The 26,229-nt window shown below is 46.9% G+C and overlaps 1 protein-coding gene across 1 annotated transcript in view; it reads right to left on the bottom strand.

Annotated features, from left to right (window-relative positions):
• Window positions 1–26,229, bottom strand: part of TTC7A (tetratricopeptide repeat domain 7A) — a 162,065-nt gene that overhangs the window by 5,475 nt on the left and 130,361 nt on the right. Inside the window, exon 19 of the mRNA XM_033144919.1 lies at window positions 26,025–26,227. Coding sequence (XP_033000810.1) covers window positions 26,025–26,227 — 203 coding nt within the window. The remainder of the gene's footprint in view (window positions 1–26,024; window positions 26,228–26,229) is intronic.

Genomic DNA, 26,229 nt, shown 5'->3' with positions numbered 1-26,229 from the left:
AAGAGCTCTCCAAATACTTTGTCCTCCTCAGCGAAGCCTGTTCTGGCATCAGCTGAAAAGGGCATTCTAATGCAGGCTGAGACAGCCCAGGCCAATTCAAGTACAGAAGGGAAAGCTGAATTAATGATTTGAAAAAGAGATCACCCATGACAGGAGGAAAAAGAGAAACAATGTATAATGTAGGGCTCATCCAGCACATACCTAGGTAAATCTGGGAGGCAGAGCTAGGGATCTCTGCAGATAAAGCAAACTAGGCTATAGGACGGGGGTGGGGAATCTCAGGCTTGGTGGGGTGGTGATGAATGAGTCCCCCCAGGTCTCTTTATGTGGCCCTGCAATTCTCCCTCGGCCAGGTGTCCTTCCTCAGGTTACACCACTCCCTATATGGACCCAGTTTGTTTTTAATTCCATATAACCATAGAATTGCAACAGTTGGGAGGGACTCCAAGGGCCATCTAGTTTAGCCCCCTGCAATGCAGGAATCTCAACTTAAAACATCCATGACAGATGACCATCCAACTTCTGCTCAAAAACCTCCATGAAGGAGAGCCCCCCATTTCCTGAGGAAAACTGTCCCACTGTCAAACAGCTCTTACTGTCAGAAAGTTCTTCCTGATGTTTCAGTTGGAATCTCCTTTCTTGTAACTTGACTCCATTGGTTCGAGCCCTACCCTACGGAGCAGGAGATAACAAGCTTGCTCCATCTTCCATGTGAGAGCCCTTGAGATATTTGAAGATGGCTACCATATCTCCTCTCAGTCACCTCTTTCCCAGGCTAAACATACCCAGCTCCTTCAACCGTTCCTCATAAGGCTTGGCTTCTAGACCCTTGATCACCCTAGTTGCCTTCCTCTGCACACGCTCCAGCTTGTCAATATCCTTCTTAAACTGTGATGCTCAGAACTGGCCACAGTATTCCAGGTGTGGTCTGAACAAGTCAGAACAGAGTGGTAATGTTAATAACAGTACTATTTGTTAACAGGGTCTGGAACTATCCTACATTCCCCCTTCATAAAAAAATTAGGCACCAGGACCTGCCCTATATCTTCTGCAGTCAAGACAGCTGCAAATAACTCCTATTTCCCAGTCAATGCATGACATTGGCACTGAACATGTGGCTGAACATGAGGAGAGCGACCCTAGCTCAGCGCTGAAAACACATGTGCTGCCCGCAGAAGGTTCCAGGTCCAATCCTTGGTATCTCCAGCTAAAAAGGCTTAGGCAGCAGATGGTGTGGTAGATCTGTCTCTAAGATCCTGGAGATCTGCTGCCAGTCAGAGCAGGCAATACTGGCCTAGACTGGCAAACAGCCTGATATGATACTATAAGGCAACTTCCACCATACACCCAGCCCATGCAGCATCCAGTCCGCAGTCTGTAGAGAAATGTCTCTTGCACCAATGAAGATGCACACAAAGGCCTGGAGGAGGGGTGGGAAACCTTTCTCTGTCAAGCGCCTTATTTCCCCAAGGGTAATCTGTTGAGGGCCACATGCCAGTGGTGGGTGGAGCCAAAGCCCCAAGTGGTTGGGGTTGAAGCCCAAAGTGGGCACCAGCCCACTTCTTTCTTTCTCCTGGGCAACCCCTTTTCTTTATCTCTCTCCTATTTCTCTCTCTTTCTGCCACCCCCTTCTACCCCTGGTTTACCCTGCATGAAATTGGTTTGAAGGGCACAAGTTGCCCATTTTGGATATTTCTCTCTCTCTCTCTCTCTCTCTCTCTCTCCTCTCTCTCTCTCTCTCTCTCTCTGTGTGTGTGTGTGTGTGTGTGAGAGAGAGAGAGAGAGAGAGAGAGAGAGAGAGAATCATTTGTTCCAGAAACAAGAGAAGAACAGAGGAGAAGTTTCAAGAAGCAACAGAAGGCTGAGGTCCTTTTGTCTATGCAAGGACATTTTCTGTGGGAATCGTTCTTTGGACATGCGTCTTCAACCCTGAAGACGCTTTCAAGGAAGGAGCTGCGTTGAGCTATAACTCTGCTATGTATGGATACTTTGGCCACCACATGAGAAGAGAAGACTCCCTGGAAAAGACCCCAATGTTGGGAAAGATTGAGGGCACAAGGAGAAGGGGAGGACAGAGGACAAGATGGTTGGACAGTGTTCTTGAAGCTACCAACGTGAGTCTGACCAAACTGCGGGAGGCAGTGGAAGATAGGAGTGCCTGGCATGCTGTGGTCCATGGGGTCACGAAGAGTCGGACATGACTAAACGACTAAACAACAACAAATGTATGGATACTGGTGCACATGCACAGCGAAAGGGATGCCAGGCCCAGTCCTAAATAATCCATCAGAGGTTGATGGATTGATCCAACAGCCCATTCCTAGCCAAGGGACTGGATTTGATACTGTGGGGTACGTGTTCATTTTGCTCAAGAGTTTTCTGCTCTCTGCAACCTCATTTCTTTCGCCTATTATTAATGACATCATCCATATAATTTACAGCCAGTCATCTCCTTCACACAGGCCGCGCTGCTGTAGCAGCTACTAGAAAATGCAGAAAGATGTAACCAAGAATGCATCAACCTTTGGGGGCCATGGCTCTGCCGTGTCTCCTGTCCTTTGGGGAGCACTTCTTTATCTTTCCTTAACCTGAAATGATTCATAAATCATAACACTTTATGCATCAAGAGGCATTCCTGAATTATATATAGCTCTGTATTTTCTATTACATGCCAAAAAGAGAAAGGATGAGAGAGGGCGTGTGTGTCAAGTCAAAGCGAAGATAAAGAATTAAAAACTTCCTATAAATATTGCATGCTCCTTGATGGGATGGAGGCCGCGCTACCTACAACATTATGATATTAGAGAGCTGTAACGTATTTCGCTGTAAAGTTCACCGGTGTGCATTAATCCTAGTAGCTCCTGAGCTCACCTCTACAAAATTGCAAGTGGTTAATGTCATAGCGTATGCATGCTCATCGCTTGGAATCATAGAATTGTAGAGAAAGAAGGGACTCCAGGAGTCATGTAGTCCAACCCCCTGCATTGCAGTTATCTCAACTAAAGCATCCCTGACAAATGACCACCCAACCTCTGCTTAGTAAATGATGGCTGCAAAATGAGCAAATGTCCTGCATCACTAGCATCACTGACCCACCTAGAGCTATCTTCCACTACAACTGAGTGAAACAAGTTCACAGGCCCAGCTGCCAGTTTCCAAGGGTAGAGATACCAAGAGGTGTAGCTGCATGCGGGAGGCAGTTCTACATTAGCAGTGCAGCGACAGAATACTGTAGTCAACTTTACTTAAGGACAGGTCTATGCTAAGGTAGAACTGCACATGTCCTGGCTCCCATCCCAGAGGCAACAACGATGCGTAAGAAAGAGAGTGTAATTCAAGGCTTACACCAATTCAGGACAGCTCAAAGGTACAGGCTGCCACTGGCGTGACTGAGTTCAATAACGGCATCAGGGTCCAAGACCAGGCAAAAGCTGTGAAGTCACCTTGATACCTGGTCACGCTCCTCCTGGCGCTTCCCCGTGAGACTCTCTCCTCCAACAAGATTGATGCGCTTAGAGACACATGCTTCTCCAAATGGGAGCCTGTTCCCAATGATGGAGAGGGCACCAAATTCTTGGTTGCACTCCAAGTGAACTATGGACCACTTTTCACAATCAGCAGAATGAAGGGGCAATGCTTTTCCTGGACTGTACCACTTCAGGTTGCAGGTGGTAGTGGCTAGGGTGAACGAGGGGTGGAGCAAGGGCAGGGCATTGGGGGCGGTCTGCCCCGGGTTCCACCCTGGAGGGGATGACACTCGGGGCCCCGGCCTGCAACCGACCGAGCCCCGCCGCCTGGCAAAAACCTCGCTCAGTGCGGTGGCTGGCTTGCTTGCTCACTTCTTCTCCTCCCTTCCTGCTGGGCCCTGGTTGGGCGGAGCTGTGGGGGTGGGCCAGCGAGGGGTGTCATGGCAGCTACAAGTGTGATGCCTCACTGGCCCGCCCCTCGCCCCCACCCAACCAGGGCCCAGCAGGAAGGGAGGGGGGGAAAAGAGCATGCCGGCCTGCCAGCACGGACGGACTGCGCATCCCATTTGTCCTGACATGTGCGTTGTGACGTCATGACGCATGCGTATGGATGCATGCACGCTGCGGAGCGATGCCCTGCCCCTGGGGGGCGCCTCCGTGTTTGCCACCCCGGGCAGCCAAGTGGCTCCATTCGCCACTGGGCTGAACCTTTCCTCTGACAGATTCTACCCTCCACAGGGAAAACATTCAAACAAGAAAACCCCCACACCTACAGCCAAAAGAGGCGCAGCCTAGAAACAGCTTGACTATTTGATTCCAGTAACGATTAAAACCAACTGGGACAAAGTGCAATGCTCTAACTACAAAGAGTATCTATAGCTAGATTTTAGCTGTTGATCCTACTGAATAAGTGAATGGATCTTGCCACATGCACACATTTTCTAAAGTCTGCCTAAATAACAACTGTGTTTGCATTTGACCCTTTATTATAATTTTACTGTGTGCAGCCAGGATACACCATTCTGCCGCTGGATCCAAATGACCTGGTTGCCCTGGAAAAAGAGGAGTTTCCCCCCTGACCCCAGTTTTAATTCCCTTGCATTTGGATTCTGTTCAAAGCCTGTCTGAAAGGTCACTGCTCCCTAAGGAGTTGGCTTTTTAAAATAAAAATACAAATACGTTGAGATATTAGAAACACAGGAACATTCTTGGGATTCTTGGCCAGGCCTGTGAGCTAACCAAACAGAAGCCTAGGAGAGCCAGTGGGGAACTGAAGGAAGCATCCAAACAATATTCTTGCAATTCCCATTTAGGACTCCCAGGGTACTGTCTACGGTGATGTGCATTTGCCATGGATGCAGCAGGCAGTCGGGTGACTGCTCATTCCACTCCATTCCATCCTATTATTTGTGCTGCCCACTCCCCACCTCCAGCCCTGCTCCTAACCACACGCAAGGCAAAGGGACAGGTACCATAGATGCTCGGTCTCTGCAGTGTAATAGAGAATTTCAGAGCAAATGTGCATTTTGAGTTCCAGTCTCAGTGGGAATGCAGAGAATGCCCTTCGGAAAGCAGAAGCTTCTCTCCAGCCCCTCGCTGCCCTGGACACTTCCAGTTAAACATGTTCCCCGGGTTGCCACCCATTCCCGCTCCATGCTCCGTGTTAAATGGAGATAAACCAGACCGCAAATTTCAGCATGGGGTTTGCATAATAAGCACAAGAGCATTCACAGTCATGGTGAATCGAGGCGCTTTGGTGGGGCCTGTGTGTTACCGCAGTAGCTAAATACTAGGCGCTGCTGGTGAGTTTTGCAGTTAATTTAGCATATTTCACAAAGCTTTTCTTCAAGCTTCAAGGTTGCCAGCACTCAAAGAGCCAGAAGGATCTGTTTGCCAGTGGGCACAGAATGTCCATTCAAGTTTTAGGAACCGAAAAGGGGAGACTTGAGCGAAGCGAGAGCGATCAGTGTTCTCTTGATTTTGTATCCTGACTCTCTCTCTCGGTGCCCCCCCTCCAGGATTTTTGCTCTTGTGCCTGCAGCGTGAAGCAGGTGAACCGCCGAGAATTCAGCCAGGAAGCATCATCAGATGGTGCAGTGGCTCAAGGGAGAAATTTCATTGCTCAGAATGGCCTGATGAACATGCTGCGGCCATATGCTGCGGCCTATGGGGTCATGTGCAAATGAGTGAGGAAAGCATCCATGAAGACCCAGGCAGTCATGTGCCCTTCCCTCCTCAAGTTTTACAATGAGAAGCACTGCAGGAAGAAGAAGAAAATCTCAATAATGAGACTGGGACTAACATCACACAATCCCTGATCCCTGAAATATACTGAAATGCCCCTCTTATTTTCTCTGTTCTGCAGGCACTCAGCAGCTATAGTTCGCTGTTAGAAGGAGTGGTTCCTATAAAATTCAGGTATATGACTTCTTGGGGAAGGCCCAGACACTACATAACTGGATACAAGTCACCCACAGAGAGGTAGATTTATGGCGTCACCATAGTTCCAAGACGGAACAAACTCAGATGTATCAAACTGTCAACAACAACTGTGCAACCTGTATTTTCATAGCGGAAAAGGTTTGCTATGCATTTGCATTTAATTCTGTGCATATGCTCAAGATTCGTTACACCTCAAATTAATCATTCAGTTGTATTTACAATCTGGGAAGTATAAATATGGGGTGGAATGCAGAGAAGAAATGCCCAACCTCAAGTTCTCCGGTTTCTAGTTTCTTCAGTGAGGGGTCTTAAAAATATGTTTGTAGGCATGAGGAATTCAAAATCTGCTATTGTTTTTGTGATTGGACAACAATTAGCTTGGTAAGTCTATGTTTGATGAAAAAGCACATAAACTGCTTTTGGAAAAACGAAAGAATTTTAATTTTACCTTCTGAAAATGTCGGGTAATGCCATAATGACCACCACTACTACAATTGGGAATAATTGATAATGATTTTTATGCAATTTTGCACATGTTTTACTTACCAAGCAAAACGGCGGGGGGGGGGCATAGATTAAATGAAATCAGGAAGAAAGTGTCAATCAGAAAAGACACGGCTAGTACGATGAGGAAGCTGGAGTGCCAGAAAAAAACTGGAAATAGCCCTAAATTATTTTAGCTCTCCAGTCCCTTTTGCACCTTATAAAAATGATTTCGGCGTTGCAACTAAAACTTCAATTCTATATACATAATTAGATATTTAGACAGGGATATATAGATGGATAGCTATAGATATAGATATGTATTAAAAGAACAAAGGCACTTTTAGAAAATGCCATGGAAGAATAGATTCCCGCCAGAATTCAGACAGATAGAAATGTTTCATGATCAGGATAAAATGAACCAAAGCCAACTAGTAAAGACACGACACTTCACCCTGCATTCAGATGCGGTTAGCCTGTCATTGTGCCTATTTCTGCAGGCACAACACCTCGAGCATACGGAAACTAATTTGCAGAACTGCTCTGCCATTGCTCCTGGGATTCCTTTGTTGTTTGCAGCTAGGATGTTGCCCAGCCATAAGCTTTGCTGTATTAATAGCCTGCTGAGAGTGAAGAGCAGATATGGCTGCCAGTCTCACAAAGCAGCGCGTGCCTTGCCTCAATCCGGCGATGATACGTGCCCCTTGCCCAGACCCTTCACCAAAAAAACCTCGCTACAGTGAGAGGATCTTCCTCTCTTTCTGCAGCCATGGGTGGTTCCCGACCACCACCAATAATTATCGGTATGCAAGTGAAGCGAGACCAATCACTGAACAACAGGATCCACAGCCCAGATCTTTTATAAGGACATTGCAAGGTTTGAAACCTGTTCCATTAGCATGGTTTTTCATAGAGCACATTGGGAATTAATACTCCTGAGGAAGTACTGACCACTTTTAGTTAAAAAACTTCACAGTGCAATAGATTCAGGCATCTGTTGATAGGACTTGCAAATCTTGAGCAGCCTTGAAGCTGGCTTTAGTCTCCTCTCCAGACATTCAGTATATTTTAAGCAGTACTTTAGAAAATAAAATGAAATCAAATCAGAGTTTTTTCTAAGAATCCACTCCACTAGCTGGATTCCAGAGCGGATTATGTGGCCTGATCAGTCATACAGATTTCCGGAGTGGCTCAGAAACACTGTTATTCTACGTTCAATTTCTTACTCATTTCACATCAAAACTGTTGTCAAGGAATTCCCAGCAAGGAACCTTTCTCTCTCTCTCTCTCTCTCTCTCTCAGTCTACATCTGATGATCCCCGGGGGAGACTGTAAGCCTTTGCTATTTAATGAGGCCTTTGATTAATTCGTTTAGTTACCTTTGCTACCACAGAGGCAGGGAAGCTGTCAGGCACATGGCACCGAGCACACCGCATTGATCTATGCATCAGGACATCTCAATCAGCTGCGCCTTTAATGGGAACAAGGCAACTACGGCTTAATTCCACCGCTGAACATTTCCAGGAGGGTTGGTGCTAGCCTTCTAGCGAAGCACAGCCGGGCCTTGAACTGCCACTGAGTTGAGTGCACTTTCAGTTGATATAAGAAGAAAATAAGCACTGTGGAATGCAACCGGCGACTTTTGCATTCTTGAGTAGTGGTAAGAACTGTCGCCACTTCTCAGCTGCTGAACTGCTGTGCAGGGGAACCATTGTGGCGTAGAAGAGAAGAGAAGTACAGGGGTACCTCTGGTTACAAACTTAATTCGTTCCGGAGGTCCGTTCTTAACCCGAAACTGTTCTTAACCTGAGCTAATGGGGCCTCCTGCTGCCGCCACGCCACCGGTGTGCAATTTCTGTTCTCATTCTGAGGTAAAGTTCTTAACCCAAGTTACTACTTCTGGGTTAGTGGAGTCTGTTTGCAAACCGAGGTGTTTGTAACCCGAGGTACCACTGTATGTTGAAGCACGACGCGAGAGGTTACAGTTCAAATTGTAATAAATTAATAAATTGGTAGGATTTTGGATATTTGGGGGTAATGAAGGGAAGATTGGAGGGCAGTGGAAAAGTACAGGCTAAGCTTTCTTTCCAAGCCAGCGGCTCACCTGGGATAGAGGCATTAACATGACAAAAGGCTGCACTGCTGTGGGGGACAAATCCCTCTTGAAAGGACCTTGCTGTAAGATCTGGACTCCCTTCATGCAGACTGAAGGTGTACATAGGTGAATACACCATATTTCTTAAAGTTATGACAGTCTCCACCCTGTCTCAATTCTCCAAAGGAGCACAGACCCTGGGGGAGCTCATGGACAGGACCGTCTCGTCCATAGGGGCTGGTGGCGTGGTGCGCCAGGGCGCCGGGCCCCCCAGGGGCGCCCCTGCAAGCCCACCGGCATACCGGGTGCCCCCTCCCAAATCCGCCCCCGCCCCCACGGGTGGGCGGGCGGGCTGCAAGCCCGCCGCCCTCACCTCCTGGAGCCCCAGCTGGAGCGCTGGAAGGGCGCGCAAAGCCCTGCGACGCTCCAGCGCCACGCCCCTCACCCCCCACTCGCCCACCCCCCCTCCTGAGGGGCGGCCAGCGCGGAAGGGAGGTGGGCGGAGAGGCGGCACGCTGGGGGCGCGGAGGGGTCGTTGCGCCACGGCGGCCGATCCCTCTAAGACGGCCCTGCTCATGAAAACCCCTGTCATATTGCTGCGGCTCAACAGAGAGTGGGGGTGGCGTCCAACTTCTTCTTCAACATTATCCTTCAAATATTTATCCTCCTATATCTCAGGCTAACTCCCTTTATCCTCACAAAAACGATATAAAATTGGTTAGGGAGAGGGAGAGAGAGAGGCCAGCTCAAGGTCAGCTTCTAGGTTCAAATCCTTATTCCGTTGTTGTTGTTGTTGTTGTTGTTGTTTCTAAACCATGCTTCATTTGAAGATCACAGGGTAGTTTACAATATAAAAATGCAAAAATGTATACCATAGTAACAACCAAAAACAATACCGTGCCACACACAAAGCTTAAAAGGCCACCAATTGTTTAATTAGCCTGAATATTTTTTTTAATTTTTTATTTGCAAGTAAGAGTCACTGTCTTGGTGCTTGGGGACATGAGCTTGACAGCTGTGTTGTGCCCCCCCCCAGCCATTTCCCCCAAGGGGCTCAGAGAGGTGGAGCCTACTGGTCTAGTGGTATGGGCAATATGAGTGAGTTTCCTCAAGGACCGATATTTTATCTTATCAGCCAGCCCTGAAAAGGGCGAACATTTTTCAGCGGGTTTAATTTAAGTACGCCTTACAGCTCATGGACATGGTTCTCTGAGGCTTGCGTTCTGTTTTCGTAAACAGATTTGGAAAAGCAGGATTAAAAGGAAAGGAAGCACGGAACGCAAACAAAAAACAAATCACGGAAATCTGCCCCATGGCACCCGAAGATACAGACACCTTCCAATTGCTTGCGGCAGTTGCCACCAAACACTTCCATCATCTTTGATTCTAGGGAGGCAATGAAGACCAAAGCTTCCTCTCAAAACTAAAAGCAGAAATGCTCTCTGCTGCAACTGTTTCATGAAGAGCCTCTCCAAAATATTCTGCAGGGCATGCAATATAGACGCACGGTCTCAGAGTGCATGTCTTATTTCTACTTATTTATAAAGTTTATCTCCCACCCTTCCTTCGAAAGGAGGCCAGGGACTTTGGAAGCTGTATTATGCCAAGACCCTTGCTCCGTATAGCTTAGTATTGTAAGCGTGTGACCTTTTGCTGCCTATTTTGTCGTTTCTTCAGCTTGTAAACCACCTTGAGCATAATAATATGGGAACACAAATTAAAAGTGAAATGAAACATGAAATGAAATGAAAAATGAGCTCTCCAATTCAGAGGTAAAGAGTGTTGATTGAAAGCATCCCTGCATGTGAAAGGCTAACTGGCCCCCTCTTGGGTGGGGTTTAATAAACAATAAAAGAGGAGGAGGAGAATACAGAAACCAATCAAGTTAAAAGTAGAGAAAGACAAAACAGGCTGCTACTCTTGATCAGGAGGCACATTATCAGGGACAAAAACAACTGACAAGTGGCAAACATGGGCAACACATGGACGAAATCTGATAAAATGCCCCAAGATAAATCGCACTGATCTGCAGGAGTTGGCCTGCAACAGCAAACTAATTGAGAAAGCCCAATACAGGACGCGGGTGGCGCTGTGGGTTAAACCACAGAGCCTAGGGCTTGCTGATCAGAAGGTTGGCAGTTCGAATCCCCGCGACGGGGTGAGTTCCCGTTGCTCTGTCCCAGCTCCTGCCAACCTAGCAGTTTGAAAGCACGTCAAAGTGCAAGTAGATAAATAGGTACCGCTCCGGTGGGAAGGGAAACAGCATTTCCGTTCACCAGAAGCGGCTTAGTCATGCTGGCCACATGACCTGGAAGCTGTACGCCAGCTCCCTCGGCCAATAAATCGAGATTAGCGCCGCAACCCCAGAGTTGTTCGCGACTGGACCTAAAGGTCAGGGGTCCCTTTACCTTTACCTTTTTAATACAGGACTATGTAGATGTCCTGGCATGCTCTGGTCCAAGGGGTCACGAAGAGTCGGACACGACTGAACGACTGAACAACAACAATGTAGATGTGGCAAGAGGGTTAGCTGCAGGAATAAAGAAGTTGGTCCTTTCCTAGGGTTATTTGCAGTTAGATGAGCCACTGCCATCACCCCTGCAGCTAAAAACATTCTGACACTGGATTCCCAGGCTCTCAAGAGCTCGATTTTTGGCTCTGCATTCAGCTGAGCAGCCTTGCTCTCCCTTTGATGGGCGCATTTTCCAATACCTTCAATATTAATGAATTACCACTTACTTCCTAAAATTAACATATTGCTTCTTCAACCCCAGAAGTCCTCAGGAAGGGAAACAAACAATACACGGCCAGCTTGAAAATTTAGTGGACTAGGAGAAGTTGTTGTTGTTGTTGTTGTTGTTGTTGTTGTTGTTGTTGTTGTTGTTATTATTATTATTATTATTATTATTATTATTATTATTATTAAAAGCCTTCTCCAGGTATATCAATCGCGTCACAATTTATCTCCTATTCAGAGATCTGCACACTTACTTTAAAGGACAAGTTTTTTTAAAAAAATCCTTTGTGTAGAGCTACAGCCATCTGCACCACCCACAGGAGCTTTTATTTCGAATGTGCAGAGTTCCTTTCAGAAGGTACGTCATACATATAGAATTTTTCACTCTAGTACATTCTTTATGAATGAACCCCGGCTGCATCCCTGGCAGCGGGAGAAAGCTTATTTTTCTCAGAAGAAAGGTAAACAGCGAAGCACCTTTCCTGACACGTGCTCTCCCCCCCCCCCCGCAAACCCCAGCCACTGAACGGGCTCCTGTAGAAATGAGCTGTCGCTTCTGTGGAGCTATTGTTATACTGCCTAGTTCCTCTGCATAAATGAGGTCAGCGGCTCCAAGTCACAAGGCAGACCATACCTCCAAGGAATAAATGATGCACAGGCCTTAACTGTAATGACATGGGGAATTCAAGCACTGATGTGCGCTGGGAGCATCTGCAGAAGCTGGGGGCATGTTGTGTACGCTTCTCAGGTGTTTCCTCTCTCTCTCTCTCTCTCTCTCTCTCTCTCTCTCTCTCTCTCTCAATTAATTCATGGGATAACTAACTCCCTTCCTGACGACTTTCCTGATGTTATGCGCAGCCAAACACTGATTCATTTCCAGGAGAGCTGGGGGGCAGGAATACACCCCACTGTGGTTCCTTTATGATTTATCCTTTCAAGGCCGAGCTGGCCAACTTCCATGGGGTCCATCTATTCCACAGACAGTAGATTCCCTCACAGATGGCCAGGCTATAATAAGGTTGGCATCACCTCACAGCAGGGGCTTCGCATTGATGGAGCACATGGATTCAGATGGCAAGATGTCATCAATTTGAGCGGCGGAGGTACAAATGTGTTTCTCGGAAACTCCTCTCAAGGAGCAAAGCAGCGGTGGTGTTTCGCCTTACCGGAATGCGCACGAGACACAGCAATACAATACAGTTCATATACGAGATACACTGGTACATTTCGAGGTGCAACAGCTCGCCGTGGCAGCTGTAATAGCGCCACTGTGTCAATCCGTTGCATATATGCTTATAATGAACTCAAAGAGCAGTAGCGCTTTGCTGGTGATGTCATGGTGCTGCATCGGGTATTATGGCACGCCAACGGATAAACAAAGCCATAGAATCTTAAGAGTTGGAAGGGACCCCCAAGGGCCATCTAGTCCGACCCCCGGCAATGCAGAAATCTCAGCAAAGCATCCGTGACAGATGGCCAGCCAACCTCTGCTTAAGAACCTCCAAGGAAGGAGAGTCCATAACCTCCTGAGGTTATGAGGTCACCACACCCAATCAGATTTAGGAACCATGAGGCCAAAGGAGAGGAAAAAATAGTTTTCAGGGAAGAACTGAAAACCCAATCGGAACTGGCAATTTTTTTGAAAACCACAACACAAACTGCAAACCAAGGGAATAAGTTTCCACTCAGCTTTAGTTCCCCCCCCCCATCTCTCTCTCACTTGGTTCTCCCAAATATTTCATTTCATTTATCTTGTATTCTTTTCTTAAGGGTAAATTGATAATTGGATCTTCTTGTAACATAATGTATACACAGGAAATGCATATCTCCCCCTACCAGACAAATTCATTGTCCTGCGTTGGCTACCTATAGGAGTGTTCCACATTCTTGGGTCCCCATACGCTGTTGGACTACAACTCCCATTACCCTTGTCCATTGGCTAAGCTGACTGGGGATGATGGGAACTGTGGTCCAACTGTACCTGGAGACCTAAGTTTGAAGAACACTAGGCTGTATTACTGAACTGCTAGCTAGGTTGAATGGCCTCTTCTGAACTTCATGTCCCCATCTGTGTTGTGATTCGTAAGTAAAACAGCTCCTACTCTCCTCCTTTTGTGGTTTTGTCACAAAAAGAACAACAAGCAGCACTGTGGTTCACCACAGGCTGGACAATAACACCAGTTGACATTTTATATCCCGGGCCAAATTCTGGCCAGAATACAATTCAGTGAAATCGCCTGGAACAGGCAACATAATTCTGAGGGAATGTCATGTTGAATATTGCTGGCGTATCTGGCATAGTTAATGACAGTCTGAAATTAGCTGGTGGTTTAAATCATGTGGAAAGGTCATGATTCAGAACCGTTTGGCAATATGGGAACAGGTTGAATCATCAAACTGTGGGGTTACAAGATCATCAGCCGCTAGTACAACATCACCATTCATTGGATTTCCAAAGGAATCCAATCAAGGTTGGCCCTATCGTTAGGCAGAGTGAGGCAGCTGCCTCAGGCTGTGCAGAAGCAGATTCAGCTGCTGGTGACCAGAGCTTTGGCTGCTAAGTGTCCTACCCTATGCCCCTAAATTAAGCCTGCTGCGCTCAGGGTCTGTGAAGAACGCTGACTTCTCAAAGGTGTTGAAGTAAGATTATATTGCCAGCCCACTGGATGTATATACGCAGGGGAGTGTGGGAATATTGTCCCTTGCCCCAGGCAGCAAAATGTCTTGGGCTGGCTCTGAATCCAGTTTATTACACGCAGCCATGGCTGTGATGTTATATTTATTTCTTGCATTAAGATGTCACCTTTCTACTAAGGCAGCTAAGGAGGTTTCTAATTTTCTACAGTACTAAAACAAATGTTACAAAATATACAGCAGAATACTTTCAGGCCAAACTGATGGTCCCTTCAGGAGCTGATGGCATGAGCTCCCTGGTCTTTCCTCAGAGCACACAAGCCTTAAGATGTCCCAGGGGGGGATGAGGGAAGTGGTCCATTCAACACTTCTCTCAGGCAGATTGAAAATTGCAAATATCATGCGACGGCTTGATAATGTGAGAAGCCCATCGCTTTGCATGTTATATGAGGGTGAGGAAAGAAACAGTGCAAGAGGCTTGTGTCTCTGTCCAATGTGTGTGTGAAGCAGCCCTTAATAACATGGCCTGCTACTGATCTGCCCTTCTGTTGATGCACAACCAACTTCTCTGCAGTGGCATGTATTTGTCTGAAGAGAAATAAAGAGGTTCTTGGCAAACACATGCTGCTCCTATCTTCCCAAGATTGTGTAGATGCCCACATCAGAAATCATGCCTAATTCCATCAGGCCGCAGAGCAAAGGGAGATAAGGGGGGAAAAAAGGAATACTCCATCACCTCTGCTGAGAGGCTGGCTCCTTTTGGTCCTCGCTCAGATGTCACCTAACAGCAGCCATTTCATCAGGCTTCCTGAACTGCCTCCATGCTAGTCACTTGTTATTAATAATTCTTTAGCCTTAAGACCTGGTGGCTGAGCTTGCTTTTTTCCTCCTCCTACCCCATCTCTTTTTCCTTGTGTGACATGCCTTCTAGATTACAGTTGGCAATGCTCAGGTAACCATCTCTCTAAGGTAGGTATCAGACCTTCCAGGTGTTGTTAGACCACAACTGCCATCATCCCTACCTATCAGCCAGGCTGGCTGGGTCTGATGGGAGATGGTATCCAACAGCACAATGGTTTACCCCTCCTCGAAGGTATAATAAGGCAGAATGATTCCGTGAAAATATATGCTTTCCTGAATTGGAACCTGTTTGCTAAAATAGCTTAGAGAAACGTCGCAGGATGGTTCTGGTAAGGGATTCTGCAGCATAGAGGAACATGCCCCCCCATATGTTCATTAATTACATGACGTTTCTGGTCTCATGGACTGAGTTGGGCAGCTTAGGCATGCTCTTTCCCCAACACTGCAAACCGATGAGCCAGAAATGGCTGCCAAGGCCTGAGACTAGTGACACCCAGCAAGGTTTATACAAATGTTGAACCTGTCCTGCTGTTTGCAGAATAACTGAAGAGCTGTTCCAAAGCACTTGGGAAAGAAACATAATGGATATTGTCTGAAATTCTCCTGGAAAACAATTTTTCTGAATCTCTTTCAGAAAAACCCACAGACATGATCAGATGGGGAATCCGAGTGATTCATCACGAGACAAAGGCGAAAACAAAACGTTAGGGGTAGGCTGTGGTTTTCAAACCCCCCAATAAATAAATTTAATTCCAACTTAAGAACATAATAGCCGTGGGGGGAAATTGACAGAAAAGACCCATCTGTGTGCTATCGCCGCTCAAAACATTAATAATCTTTAAAGGCGAACTTTGTTGCAAAATACGTGCTGATCATAATTTTTAACCAGGAGTTGAGAAACCTTTGGCCCTTTAGATTCCATTGGACTCCAACTCTCTTCAGCTCTGGCCTACATGGCCAAATGTCAGAGGACAACAACATCTGGAAGACTGCGGGTTCTCCACCCCTGGCTCTTTTCACACATTGTAACTTGCACCAGAATTGTGGATGCTCTTGTGCAGAATTCCGCAACCTGGTGCTCTTCAGCTGTTTTGCACAACAACTGACTGGGGTATACAGAAGTTGTAGTCCAAAACAGCTGGCAGGCACCAGGTTGCAGGCAGGTTGTTCAAGTAATTGGCGCTTCCACTTTTTGCTTGCTGGTGCGTCACCAAAACAGAACTGGAACACCTGGAACTCTACGTGTGGAATGTGCAGCCACAGGGATGACATTTAAGGAGAGCAGGAAGGGCAGCTTCAGGTTCCCCATGACTTGGGCATTTCAGAGTACAGATGTAATTATTCCTCGAATGCGTTCGTATTTCTGAGAATTACAAGGTATAAAATAAGTAACCATAACCAATCTTATTAAAAGACGCTTATTGCTTTTGCAATTTAATCCTCCATATTACTCAGCAACAAGGCTTTCAAGCTCGCTGCCAATCTTGCTCTCCTCAGTAAAATAGCTTGCCTCTTGCCTGTTAACCTGAAGAAATAATAATAATAATAATAATAATAATAATAATAATAATAATAATAATAATAATAATAATATGGTTGCAATCCAACAGCTGGGTTGCAGGGGACTTAGGAGGCTGGTTAAGGCGTGTTAGGAAAAGGTAATTGCTATTGCATCAGCTAAAACAGAGGTCTGTGAGTGGGTTGAGATACATCCTGGTGGACAAAGCCTCAGTAAACCCACAGAAAGCTTCATCAGCATAGAGGAAGCTGAATGTTGGGAGATTTGTGGGAGAGACTGCAGTCCAATATAACTATGCACAACTGCTGGTTAGTGCATGAAGGGGTTAAGGGCCACAGAGCTTTATTGCTAGATAAGACTCAGCTAACTCACCCCCACCCCCATCCTCTGGAGAGAAAGTGAAGCCTTTCTACTCTCTTTCTCTCTGCATCATGTATGCAATGAGAAGGACGTGTCTATGCTTGCTTCTAAGCACAGACTGCATGTCTGAAGCTACTTTACTGTACTTTCTATTCAAGGCTATTTTGCCTGTGTTATCCTTGCTGCTGCATGGAACAATGCATAACTGAGTCCATGAATCTGTAAGTAAAGCATTTCAAACTTACTTTAACAGAGTGTGTGTGGTCTGCTAATTGCAAGAGTGGTAGAAAGAGGTCAGCTGCTGTGTGCAGCTGAATGGGATAAAAAGGTCCAATAACCTATATTCCTGGGGATTTACTGTGTTGCTTATTTTTGTGAGTTTAATCCTCTGCTACTGGGGCTCTCTGTGTGCACACCCTGCATTTTGAATCCAGGCTCTCAGCCATTTGTTTTTTTCTTTTTCTTTTTTTGTTCACCCACATACACGGGTCTACAGGGATTCATATATTTAATTCGCAACTAGATTCTGAACAGACAAAACAAATCACTTATTTACACAGGACACAATCAAACTGTGGAATTCACTCCTGTGTGAGGCAGTCATGGCCACCAATTTGAATGGCTTTAGGTAGAGGATTAGACAAATTCATGGAGGATTAGGCTACTGATAGCTACTAGCCACAATGGCTGTCTATGTTCTACCTCTACTGTCAGAGGCTGAATGCCCCTTAATTCCAGTTGCTGGGAATCACATGTGGGGGAGAGTGCGGTCGCACTGGGGTCCTGTTTTGGGGCTTCTCAGAGGCATCTGGGAAGGCCACGGCAGGAAGAGGATGTTGGACTAGATGGGCCTTTGGTCTGATCCAGCAGGATAGCTCTTATGTTCTCTTATGCCCTGCCAGCATCGCTAGATGGCAATGCATGGTGGTTCCAGGGGTGGCTGTGGAATGGAGCCGTATGATCCAAATCTCCATTCTTCCAACATGTGTACAAAATTGGCTTGAAGCTATGGAAGCCTTGGGTCAAAGTACAGCTGCCTAGAGGACACCTATAGGCCTTCCATCTTGGTCACACTGAGAGGATGTTTGCTCTGCATGACTTTTTAAATTCCACCTTCCCTCCAAGGATCTCCACATGGCATGCATCTATCTGTTTCTGTCCTTTCTTCCTTTCCCATTTTAGCCCAGCAACAACCCTGAGAGGTAGGCTAGTCCAAGAAAGAACAACTAGCCCGATATTATTCAGCAAGCTTTGGGGCCGAAGGCAGGTTCAAATCTGGGTCTGTCCTGTCCACAACGATAACTCTCAGGGCACTTTTGAGAAGAGTTCCCTGTCTGGGCGAGATCCCCGGCAGCAAGTCATAAGCACATCTGCTTCCCTCCTGCCTTTTGTAACATGCAAAGGAGTTGTTCACAGCATTTGAGGGGAAGCCATGGTTTTAAAGGAACAAATTGAAATTTGCCCTGAAGTGATTATCCATAGCGCTGGAAAAGAATGCAACTCTCAATGGACACAGGCTCCCTCTGGACTGCGGATTGCTCCTATGACCTTTTGTCTTAGTGGTGCATGAAAAGAGTACAGAATGGAGACTTGCACTCTTCTGCTTCAAGGTAAACGAGCATTTAATTAGCGTCGGCATGATATTCTGTGCCATGTCCTTCTGTGTTATTCTCCAGGCCAGCATGAAGCAAGCCTTCAAGGAAACAGATGTTAGGAGGTTTTTAAAAATTAAGGAATCCTTGCTTTGATTGTTGGACGTCTCTGAAAACAAAGATGCGTGCACAGGGACATGAGATGAAACCAGGTGCAGAATTAAACTGGAGTGCTGCTTCCTGGCTCCACTCTAGTGCAGCTTCCTCCTGTCCTGGGAGACTTTTATAGGGGATCGTCCGCAGTCTTAGTTATTCATTATGAACTTTCCACACACAGGTGGAGCTTGGTGTTGGTATTTCTGAACAGCTGATTCCCCTCACAAGGTAGCTTGGAAGAATGTACCTCTGTGTCAGAGGAACCATGTGGCAGGCTTCACATGGGATAGTTTTGAAAAATGGCCATCAAGTCTTTCCATACAATGTGTGGAATGGTTTAGTCCTAGCCCTTATGACGATGACATCACAAAGCGCAATGTGATGACATCACAATTTGGTTTTTGTGATTCTATGTGTAATGGAAAAGAGCTTGACACGGGTGGGTGGCATGTTTGGTAGACATTTGGGTAACAGATGGAGGGCACAAGGAGAAGGGGACGACAGAGGATGAGATGGTTGGACAGTGTTCTCGAAGCTACTAACATGAGTTTGGCCAAACTGCGAGAGGCAGTGAAGGATAGGCGTGCCTGGCGTGCTCTGGTCCATGGGGTCACGAAGAGTCGGACACGACTGAATGACTGAACAACAACAACAACAACTGTTCTACCCTGCATGCTTGAGTTAGCAAAGAGTATGAAAGGTTGAGCAAGTATAGTTTTATGGGGAAGGGAAATTGTCGTGGAAAAGAATTAACCAAACAGGGAAGAATTTCTGAGGGACCCTCAGTTTTCATTACTGCTAGGCATAATATCTTTAATAATAGTGTTTTAGTGATCAAAGCACTTCACTCACCTGGAGTGCCAACTTGGCTGTGGGTGCCTGGGGCCATGAGTGGGGAATTTTGTGGGTGCTTGGGCACCCAGGGCCCCAGGGAGTTGGCACTTATGCCACTCACAATCCTTACTACATCCCTATAGAGAAGGCTAAAGGTAAAGGGACCCCTGACCATTAGGTCCAGTCGCAGACGACTCGGGTTGTGGTGCTCATCTCACGCTACTGGCCGAGGGAGCCGGCATACAGCTTCCGGGTCATGTGGCCAGGATGACTAAGCCACTTCTGGCGAACCAGAGCAGTGCACGGAAATGCCGTTTACCTTCCCACTGGAGCGGTACCTATTTATCTACTTGCACTTTGATGTGCTTTTGAACTGCTAGGTTGGCAGGAGCTGGGACCGAGCAATGGGAGCTCACCCTGTTGTGGGGATTCAAACTGCCGACCTTCTGATCAGCAAGCCCTAGGCTCTGTGGTTTAACCCACAGCGCCACCCGCGTCCCATAGAGAAGGCTAGGTGTTAGTATTTTAGGAGGGTGGGATCTAGGAGTCTCGCCAAGGGCTACAGAGCAAGATCTTACAGGGGAAATGAGTTAGAATTTCCCAGCCCACAGTTCACACTCTTAGCACCGACTCTGACTAGCTTGACTCCCCTCTGACATTGTTACACCTACCCAGGACCAAAAGAGATTTTATGATGTCTACCCCATTTTGGGAATTAGTTAGCAGAAGCTAACTAATTGGATAATGGCTGCCCACGTGTGTCTGGAGAAAAGCCATGACCACTGTTTGGATTGCAGTCAAGGCTTCAGTTGTTTAATCACACTGATTATCCCATTAGTCGATTTAGACCTCTTGTTAAGCGTTTGAACTACAACTCAGTTGGCCTTGCCTGACGACATAGATGTCTTCCTGTAGCTATTTTCCTGGAGGATGAAGACTTTCTCCTATTGTCGAGCATTGCACATTTGCAATTCACGGTGTTGCCAAAGTTCACAATTATTTGGTTCGGGTCGCAAATCTCTCCAGTTTCCATGTTTTCCCCCCCAGGTTTTTTTTTTTTTTTTGATCAACTTTCAACAGAACAAATGACAAAACAAAGGGCAGTAGGGCAAACTACTCTTGTCTTCAGGCCTGGTGCTAGATCTTATGGAGAAGGTGGCTTGGTTGGAATCAAGGCTGCTGGACCAAAGGAGCTCTAAGTGAGCATCAAAAAGTATTGGGAGTAGACTGAGGCCTTTTAAACCCCTGTCTCTGGGACAACTGCAGCAAGAATATTGCTTGCCCAAAAGTGGAAATTACATGAGTTACCAACGATTGACGAGTGGCAGACGAAGATGGTGGAATATGCTGAATTGGCAAAACTGACCGGCAGGGTCAGAAACCAGGACGACTCAAGGTTTCAAAGAGATTGGAGTAAATTTGTGGAGTACTTAAGATTGAATCGAGGAAGTTTAAAAACACTAGTAGGATTGGAATAAACCTTTGACATAGTTTAATAGAGAAGTGGTAAAAACTCCGCGATGAGAAATGAACTAGAAAACCTGCTGACGAGAGGGAGGGAAGTCGTAGCTCGGCAGAGCATTGATTTATGTAATTTGTGTAGATGTCATATTGACTGTAATTGGATATATTTGAAAAAATAAAAATTATTATAAAAAAATAAAATAAAATAAACCCCTGTCTCTGGACTACCTCCTCCAGGCTCCATCCCCCTGTAGAAAACTCCTCAAAAGGACAATCCTCTTGCCTGAAGACAGGCACTCCTCCTTTGTTCCAGTCTCCCTCCAGGTTCACTCGCTGCACCGCTAGTCTGGTGATGGGCAGAGGGAGGCATCTGGCTCCTCAGGCTCAAGAAACCATGCAAATGAAGGTTTGGGTTCTGATCCTATTAAGTTTTAGTGGCCTGGGAGATTCCTCTGGAGATTCCAGTCTATCAATCTCAGGTGCAATGGCTTGTCTATCTGGCACCCCTGCAACCTCTGACTCTGTCCAGATCATGGCTAGATTCAGGGCTCATGATGACAACAAACAACTATTCGACTGAAGAACAGCTGCCAGTCACAGCAAACTGGCTGTTAGATTGGCTGAAGGTGTGACTGAGCAAAAAGCAACTCCCTGCATTTCCTAAACCCCTGTGCTCAAACCCATCTTCTTCAGGAGGTCCTCCTGAGCTTTCAGAGAAGTTTTGGTGGGTGGGTGGGTGGTAGTGAAGGTGGCTGCAAGAAGGTGAAAGATAATATGTTCCTTTTTGTGAATTCCTTAAACAACATGTCAAAATCCACTAAAGCAAGAAAACTAGCCCCCCCCCCATTTTTTTTTGGAACACAGAGTGTGGTTTCCAGCACTCTATGTTCCTTGTAGCACCGTGTTTTCAGGGACTTGATCATTAATAAGTTAATTCATGATTGAATAATAATAGGTTGTGTCCGCAGAGCAGGCAAGCTGGAAGTGTGCTTCATTGCCCACAAGGCAGGGCAGGCTCATTCAACAGCCAATGGGATGTTTCCATCCATTACCAGTGGGAAAAGAAGAAAGACAAAAATGAGGAGCTGGTTTTTGGATCCTGACGATCTTATTTTCAAATTAGGTGAGTTGCTGCAATGGCTATGTTCGCCTTCCACTGCTATATGCCTCTGGATACTGTTTTGCTTGGAACGGCAAGGGGGGGGGTAGCTGGTGCTCTCAGGTCCTGTTTGCAGGCTTCCCATGGATATCTGGTTGTCCACTGTGTGAACAGGATTCTGGACTAGATGGGCCTTTGGCCTAATGCAACAGGGATCTTATGTTCTTACACCCGTGGGTGGCTAAACAGGGAAAATGTAACCCTTTTGGAAAAGGAACATACTAGTGAGAAGAGGACCCCTAGTTAGTATGCAGAAAAAGAATTTTTTTGGGGGGGGACACGGGACTGGCCTCTCCTCAATCTCCCTCCACTCACGGAGGCCAAGAGATGTGCTGTGCGTTGCCTGCATGATGACAGTGAACCAGGGAAAGGGACATATGCATTTCTGAGATGCCTACCTGGCATCCAGTTTGATGAGTTTTATGTGCCATGTTAAAAAAAAAAATTGCTTGCTCAGGTTTTAAACGCTTAACTGATTTATGCTGCTCTTTTTCACCCTTGTCTCATTTTTATTGTGTTCTTATTGACTGCTTTTTGTGTTTGTTTTGTTATTCTTGTTGTTTTAACTGTAGTGAGCCACTTTCATTTTTCTCTCCCCCCCAAAAAAACCTATAGAGCCTTTTCTTTTTAAAGTAATAAATAAATAACTTTGGCAACAGAGAGCAGTGCACAGGCAAAATAGCTTGAGTTTAGCAAAATCTTCCATGATGGGTAAAAAGGTAAATGTACTGGGGGGGTGGGGTAAACAGAGAGAGACAGAGAGAGAAGCTGCCTCTCTGCCTTGGCCCTGATGCCAGTGAAGGGGTTGAGCCCTCTGAACTCAGGGGATCCAGGGGCGTCTTGCCCATAGAGGCAAGTGGCGCCAAGTTCTGGAGGGTGCCAGGGAAGAGGTGGAGGCTGGACGCGGCGCCTCCCGGCACCAGCTCGCTGCCCTTGCCCGCCCCGCCATGCTGCGCTGAAGCAGTACCGTGCCCGGAGCCTCTACCTGCCATGGCCACTGCGGCACGGGCGCCAGGGAAGAGGCGGAGGCTGGGTGCAGCACCTCCCAGCATCAGCTTGCCGCCCTTGCCCACCGTGCTGAAGCAGCGCCGCACCATTCCCCACCGGAGGAGCTGCTCTCCAGCTGCTGCCCACCTCCTTCAGCCCTGCAAAGCTGCCAGCAGCGCTGTAAAAAGGTTGGCAACTCTGGGAAACGGGGGGGGGGGCAGTGGGATATTTGCACCACAGCGCCGGATATACTTAAGACGGCCCTATAGGGATCCTTGTGCGTTTCCTGGCTTGAGCAGTCAGGATGCAGAAGGGTTGGGCCTCTCCTTGGACCAAAAGCAGTCCATCATGGATCTGAGTGAGGGGAGACCTGGCACCAACCCTCTGCTCATGATGGGTGCTTCCTGGTTGGCACAGTGGAGTTGCATTGGCGCCTTCCAGCCCTTTTTCTGCCCACCCTCTTTGCGTGCCTGAACAAAACACTCCTCCCCAAAAGGGAATCATGTTTTGTTCAGATAGCATGTATACTTTGGCCATGCCCACGTTTACGGCTTGGCCACGCCACATTGCCACGTGGCTCCCAGAGTATTGATGCAGGGTAATTGTGGCCCTCAGTTGGAAGAAGGTTAGGCACCTCTGCTTTTAAGTGGCCGCAAGCTTTCGGTTCAAAGGACCCCAAATTATGGTGGTGGTGGCAGGTATTAATTCCCTCTCCCAAAAGTGTGAACACACTGTGGGTTATCTTCATGTGACCCCACTTGTTTATCATTAAACACAACTGGAAAGAATCCCAAATGTGCTTATGACTTCTCTGCTATTGCCCAGAGGAATAATTAAGCTGACGGGCTTGTTTATCGCCAAATTTGTGCCCTCTCCTAAAAACCAGCCACACTGTTTCCAAGTTAGATTTTTCTGAAGAAAGGTCTGACAGCCTGAGGGGAGATGGATGAATTCTGCAACTAATTAGTGCTTGGTGCACCAGGGAAAAAGAGCCCAGCTCGCTCGGGGAGCTTGCTTTGGAAGCAGATTGGATTGGTCAGGTGGCACCTAACGTTCCAAATCTGACAAGAGAGATCCAGTGACCGTGTAGCGATCATTATTTCTAATTCTCTCCAAGAAGGGCAGGGAGGACAACTTGTTTAACAAGCAAGAACAACAACAACAACAACTCCTTGGTAGAAACAATGGATCCAAAACAATAAAATTATGCGCTGGAGTGGAAAAATAGGAGAGAGAGGATTTTATTTGAAAATGCTAGAACTCAAGGTTACCCCATGAAACTGATTCGCAGTACATTTAGGACAAACAACCGCAAGTTCTTCTCCACCCAAGACATCATGGAATTTGCTGCCACAGGATGTGGCGGCGGCCAAGAAGCTTATGTTGGATTTTAGCAGGGGATCAGGGAAATTCATGGAGGCCAAGTCTATCAGCAGCTCTTAGCCAGGATAATTCAATGGCACCTCTTTGTTCAAAGGAAGCACGCCCTTTAGTATTGGTTGCTAGGAGACAAACAGGAAGGAAGAATGCTTGCCTTTGTGCCCTGCATTTGGGCTTCTGGCTGCATTTAGCTAGCTATGGTTGGAAACAGGATCGTAGGCTAGGAGGACCTTTGGTCTGTGCCAACAAGGTTCTTTCCAGCTTCTTAATGTAGTAGTGGTAGTGATGATCATAATCAATTTCAATACAGTTTCCAATTTTTCAAAAATAGTTATAGCATTATGGGCTCAAGCCACAATTGAAAGAAATGCTACATCTACAAGCAGGGCCGTCTTAACCATTGAGCCTACTGGCGAAAGGCGCCAGGGTGCAATGGCCTGGAGGGCGCCTCCGCCCTCCAGCCCCGCCGGCAGCGCCCGCCAGCAGCACCCTCCGGCTACCCGGCGAAGCAGGAGCGCGAGTTGGTTGGCCATGCCACGCCCTCCAGCTGCCCGGCGGAGCACGGGAGCGCGAGTTGCCCGGCTGCGCCACGCTCTCCGGCTGCCCGGCGGAGCGTGGGAGTGCGAGTTGGCCGGCCACGTCCTCCGGCTGCCTGGCGGAACGCAAGCTGGCCGGCCGCGCCGTGCCCTCTGGCTGCCTGGCGGAGCACAGGAGCGCGAGTTTGCTGGCCGCGCCAGGGCGCCTCATATACTTAAGACGGCCCTGTCTACAAGAATTATACTGTAGCTGATGAACTACAAGGATACAGAGCTAGAAACTTAACCTTAAAGACAACAACCCACAATTCTGCAAAAAATAAAAAAATCCAGTTTCTCAACCTTCCCTGTTTCATTGCTCTGCTCCATGCAAAATCTGAGCCACCACCTTGTTTCAAAACAATTTCAACGCAGCATCAATTTTAAAAGCCATCATTTGTACATTAAAACATGAATATGGCTCCAAAGGTTCTAGAGACTGAAAGCTTTATGAGATTTCTGAGAATATGCGTCCTTAAAATGATTTCCTCTATTTACCGGTAAATTCATGGCACTGGTCACCTGCTTGCTCATCACTTGACCATCAGAGTTTCTGACGTTTCTTTCCAAAGACCATAACCTTGGTCTTTGAGTAGTTTACAAAAGTCACATAGCCTAGATAATTGCCTTTTTGGACATACACAAGCAATAGATAGAAGAACTATATCATATAAAAATAAAAGTAAAAATAAAATAAAATTACAGGGATAAATTGAAGAGGGAGAGAATTCCAGGCCAGACAACCTTGGCATGATATTGTTAAGAAAAAGTTTGCATAGCAGGGTAAGCTGTGCTTTGAATCTATTCAAAACCTGAATCGATTACTTTCTTTTCATGAGTATGACATTAAAGCTGTTCTGGGGGTTTGAGTGTTGGCAGCAACCTTCCTAGGTGCGCACAGTCCATTTCTCCCAAAGCCCAAGGGCTGACTTTAAAAAGTTGAGGCCGCACCCCTGGTAAAGTTCCCAGCGCCAAACATTTAGGGCCAGGAGCGTTCAGCAACAGAAACGGCAAGAGTGTTTGCTGCTGGTAACCATCTCACCTGGATCTCGCCATTCACAACACACTCCATTTGCACAGAGCATCTGTTGCAGCTGTGATAAGGATGCTGAGAATTCCAAATAAACATTGGAGTCACAGTTCAAGGACCCTGCACTCCCTTACTATATTGTACTGTGTCTCCCCAGATCCCATTCCTCCACCCCGAAGAGGCCAGTAGGACACCCTCAATATATGACAAGGACTCAAAGCTGCATCGGAGCCCCCAATACATGCTCACCAAGCAATTCATGATTTCCACTCCGTTTGGGTTCACAGTCAGTGCTTCATCATACAGTTGCTTAGCCTCCTCCAAGCTGCTGTTCATCTCCGCCAGCCTCCCCCGCATGTACAGCACACTGTGAGATGTGGGAAAGAGAATGGCTGCCTCCTGGATACAGAAGCTTGCTTCTTTGAGGTGCTGCTGCTCCATGAAGAGTTCGGCT

The sequence above is a fragment of the Lacerta agilis genome, chromosome 3 (assembly GCF_009819535.1).
Source record: "Lacerta agilis isolate rLacAgi1 chromosome 3, rLacAgi1.pri, whole genome shotgun sequence".
Lineage (NCBI taxonomy): Eukaryota > Metazoa > Chordata > Lepidosauria > Squamata > Lacertidae > Lacerta > Lacerta agilis.
The sequence above is the reverse complement of the archived record's forward strand: the minus strand, read 5'-3'. Positions and strand labels throughout refer to the sequence as shown.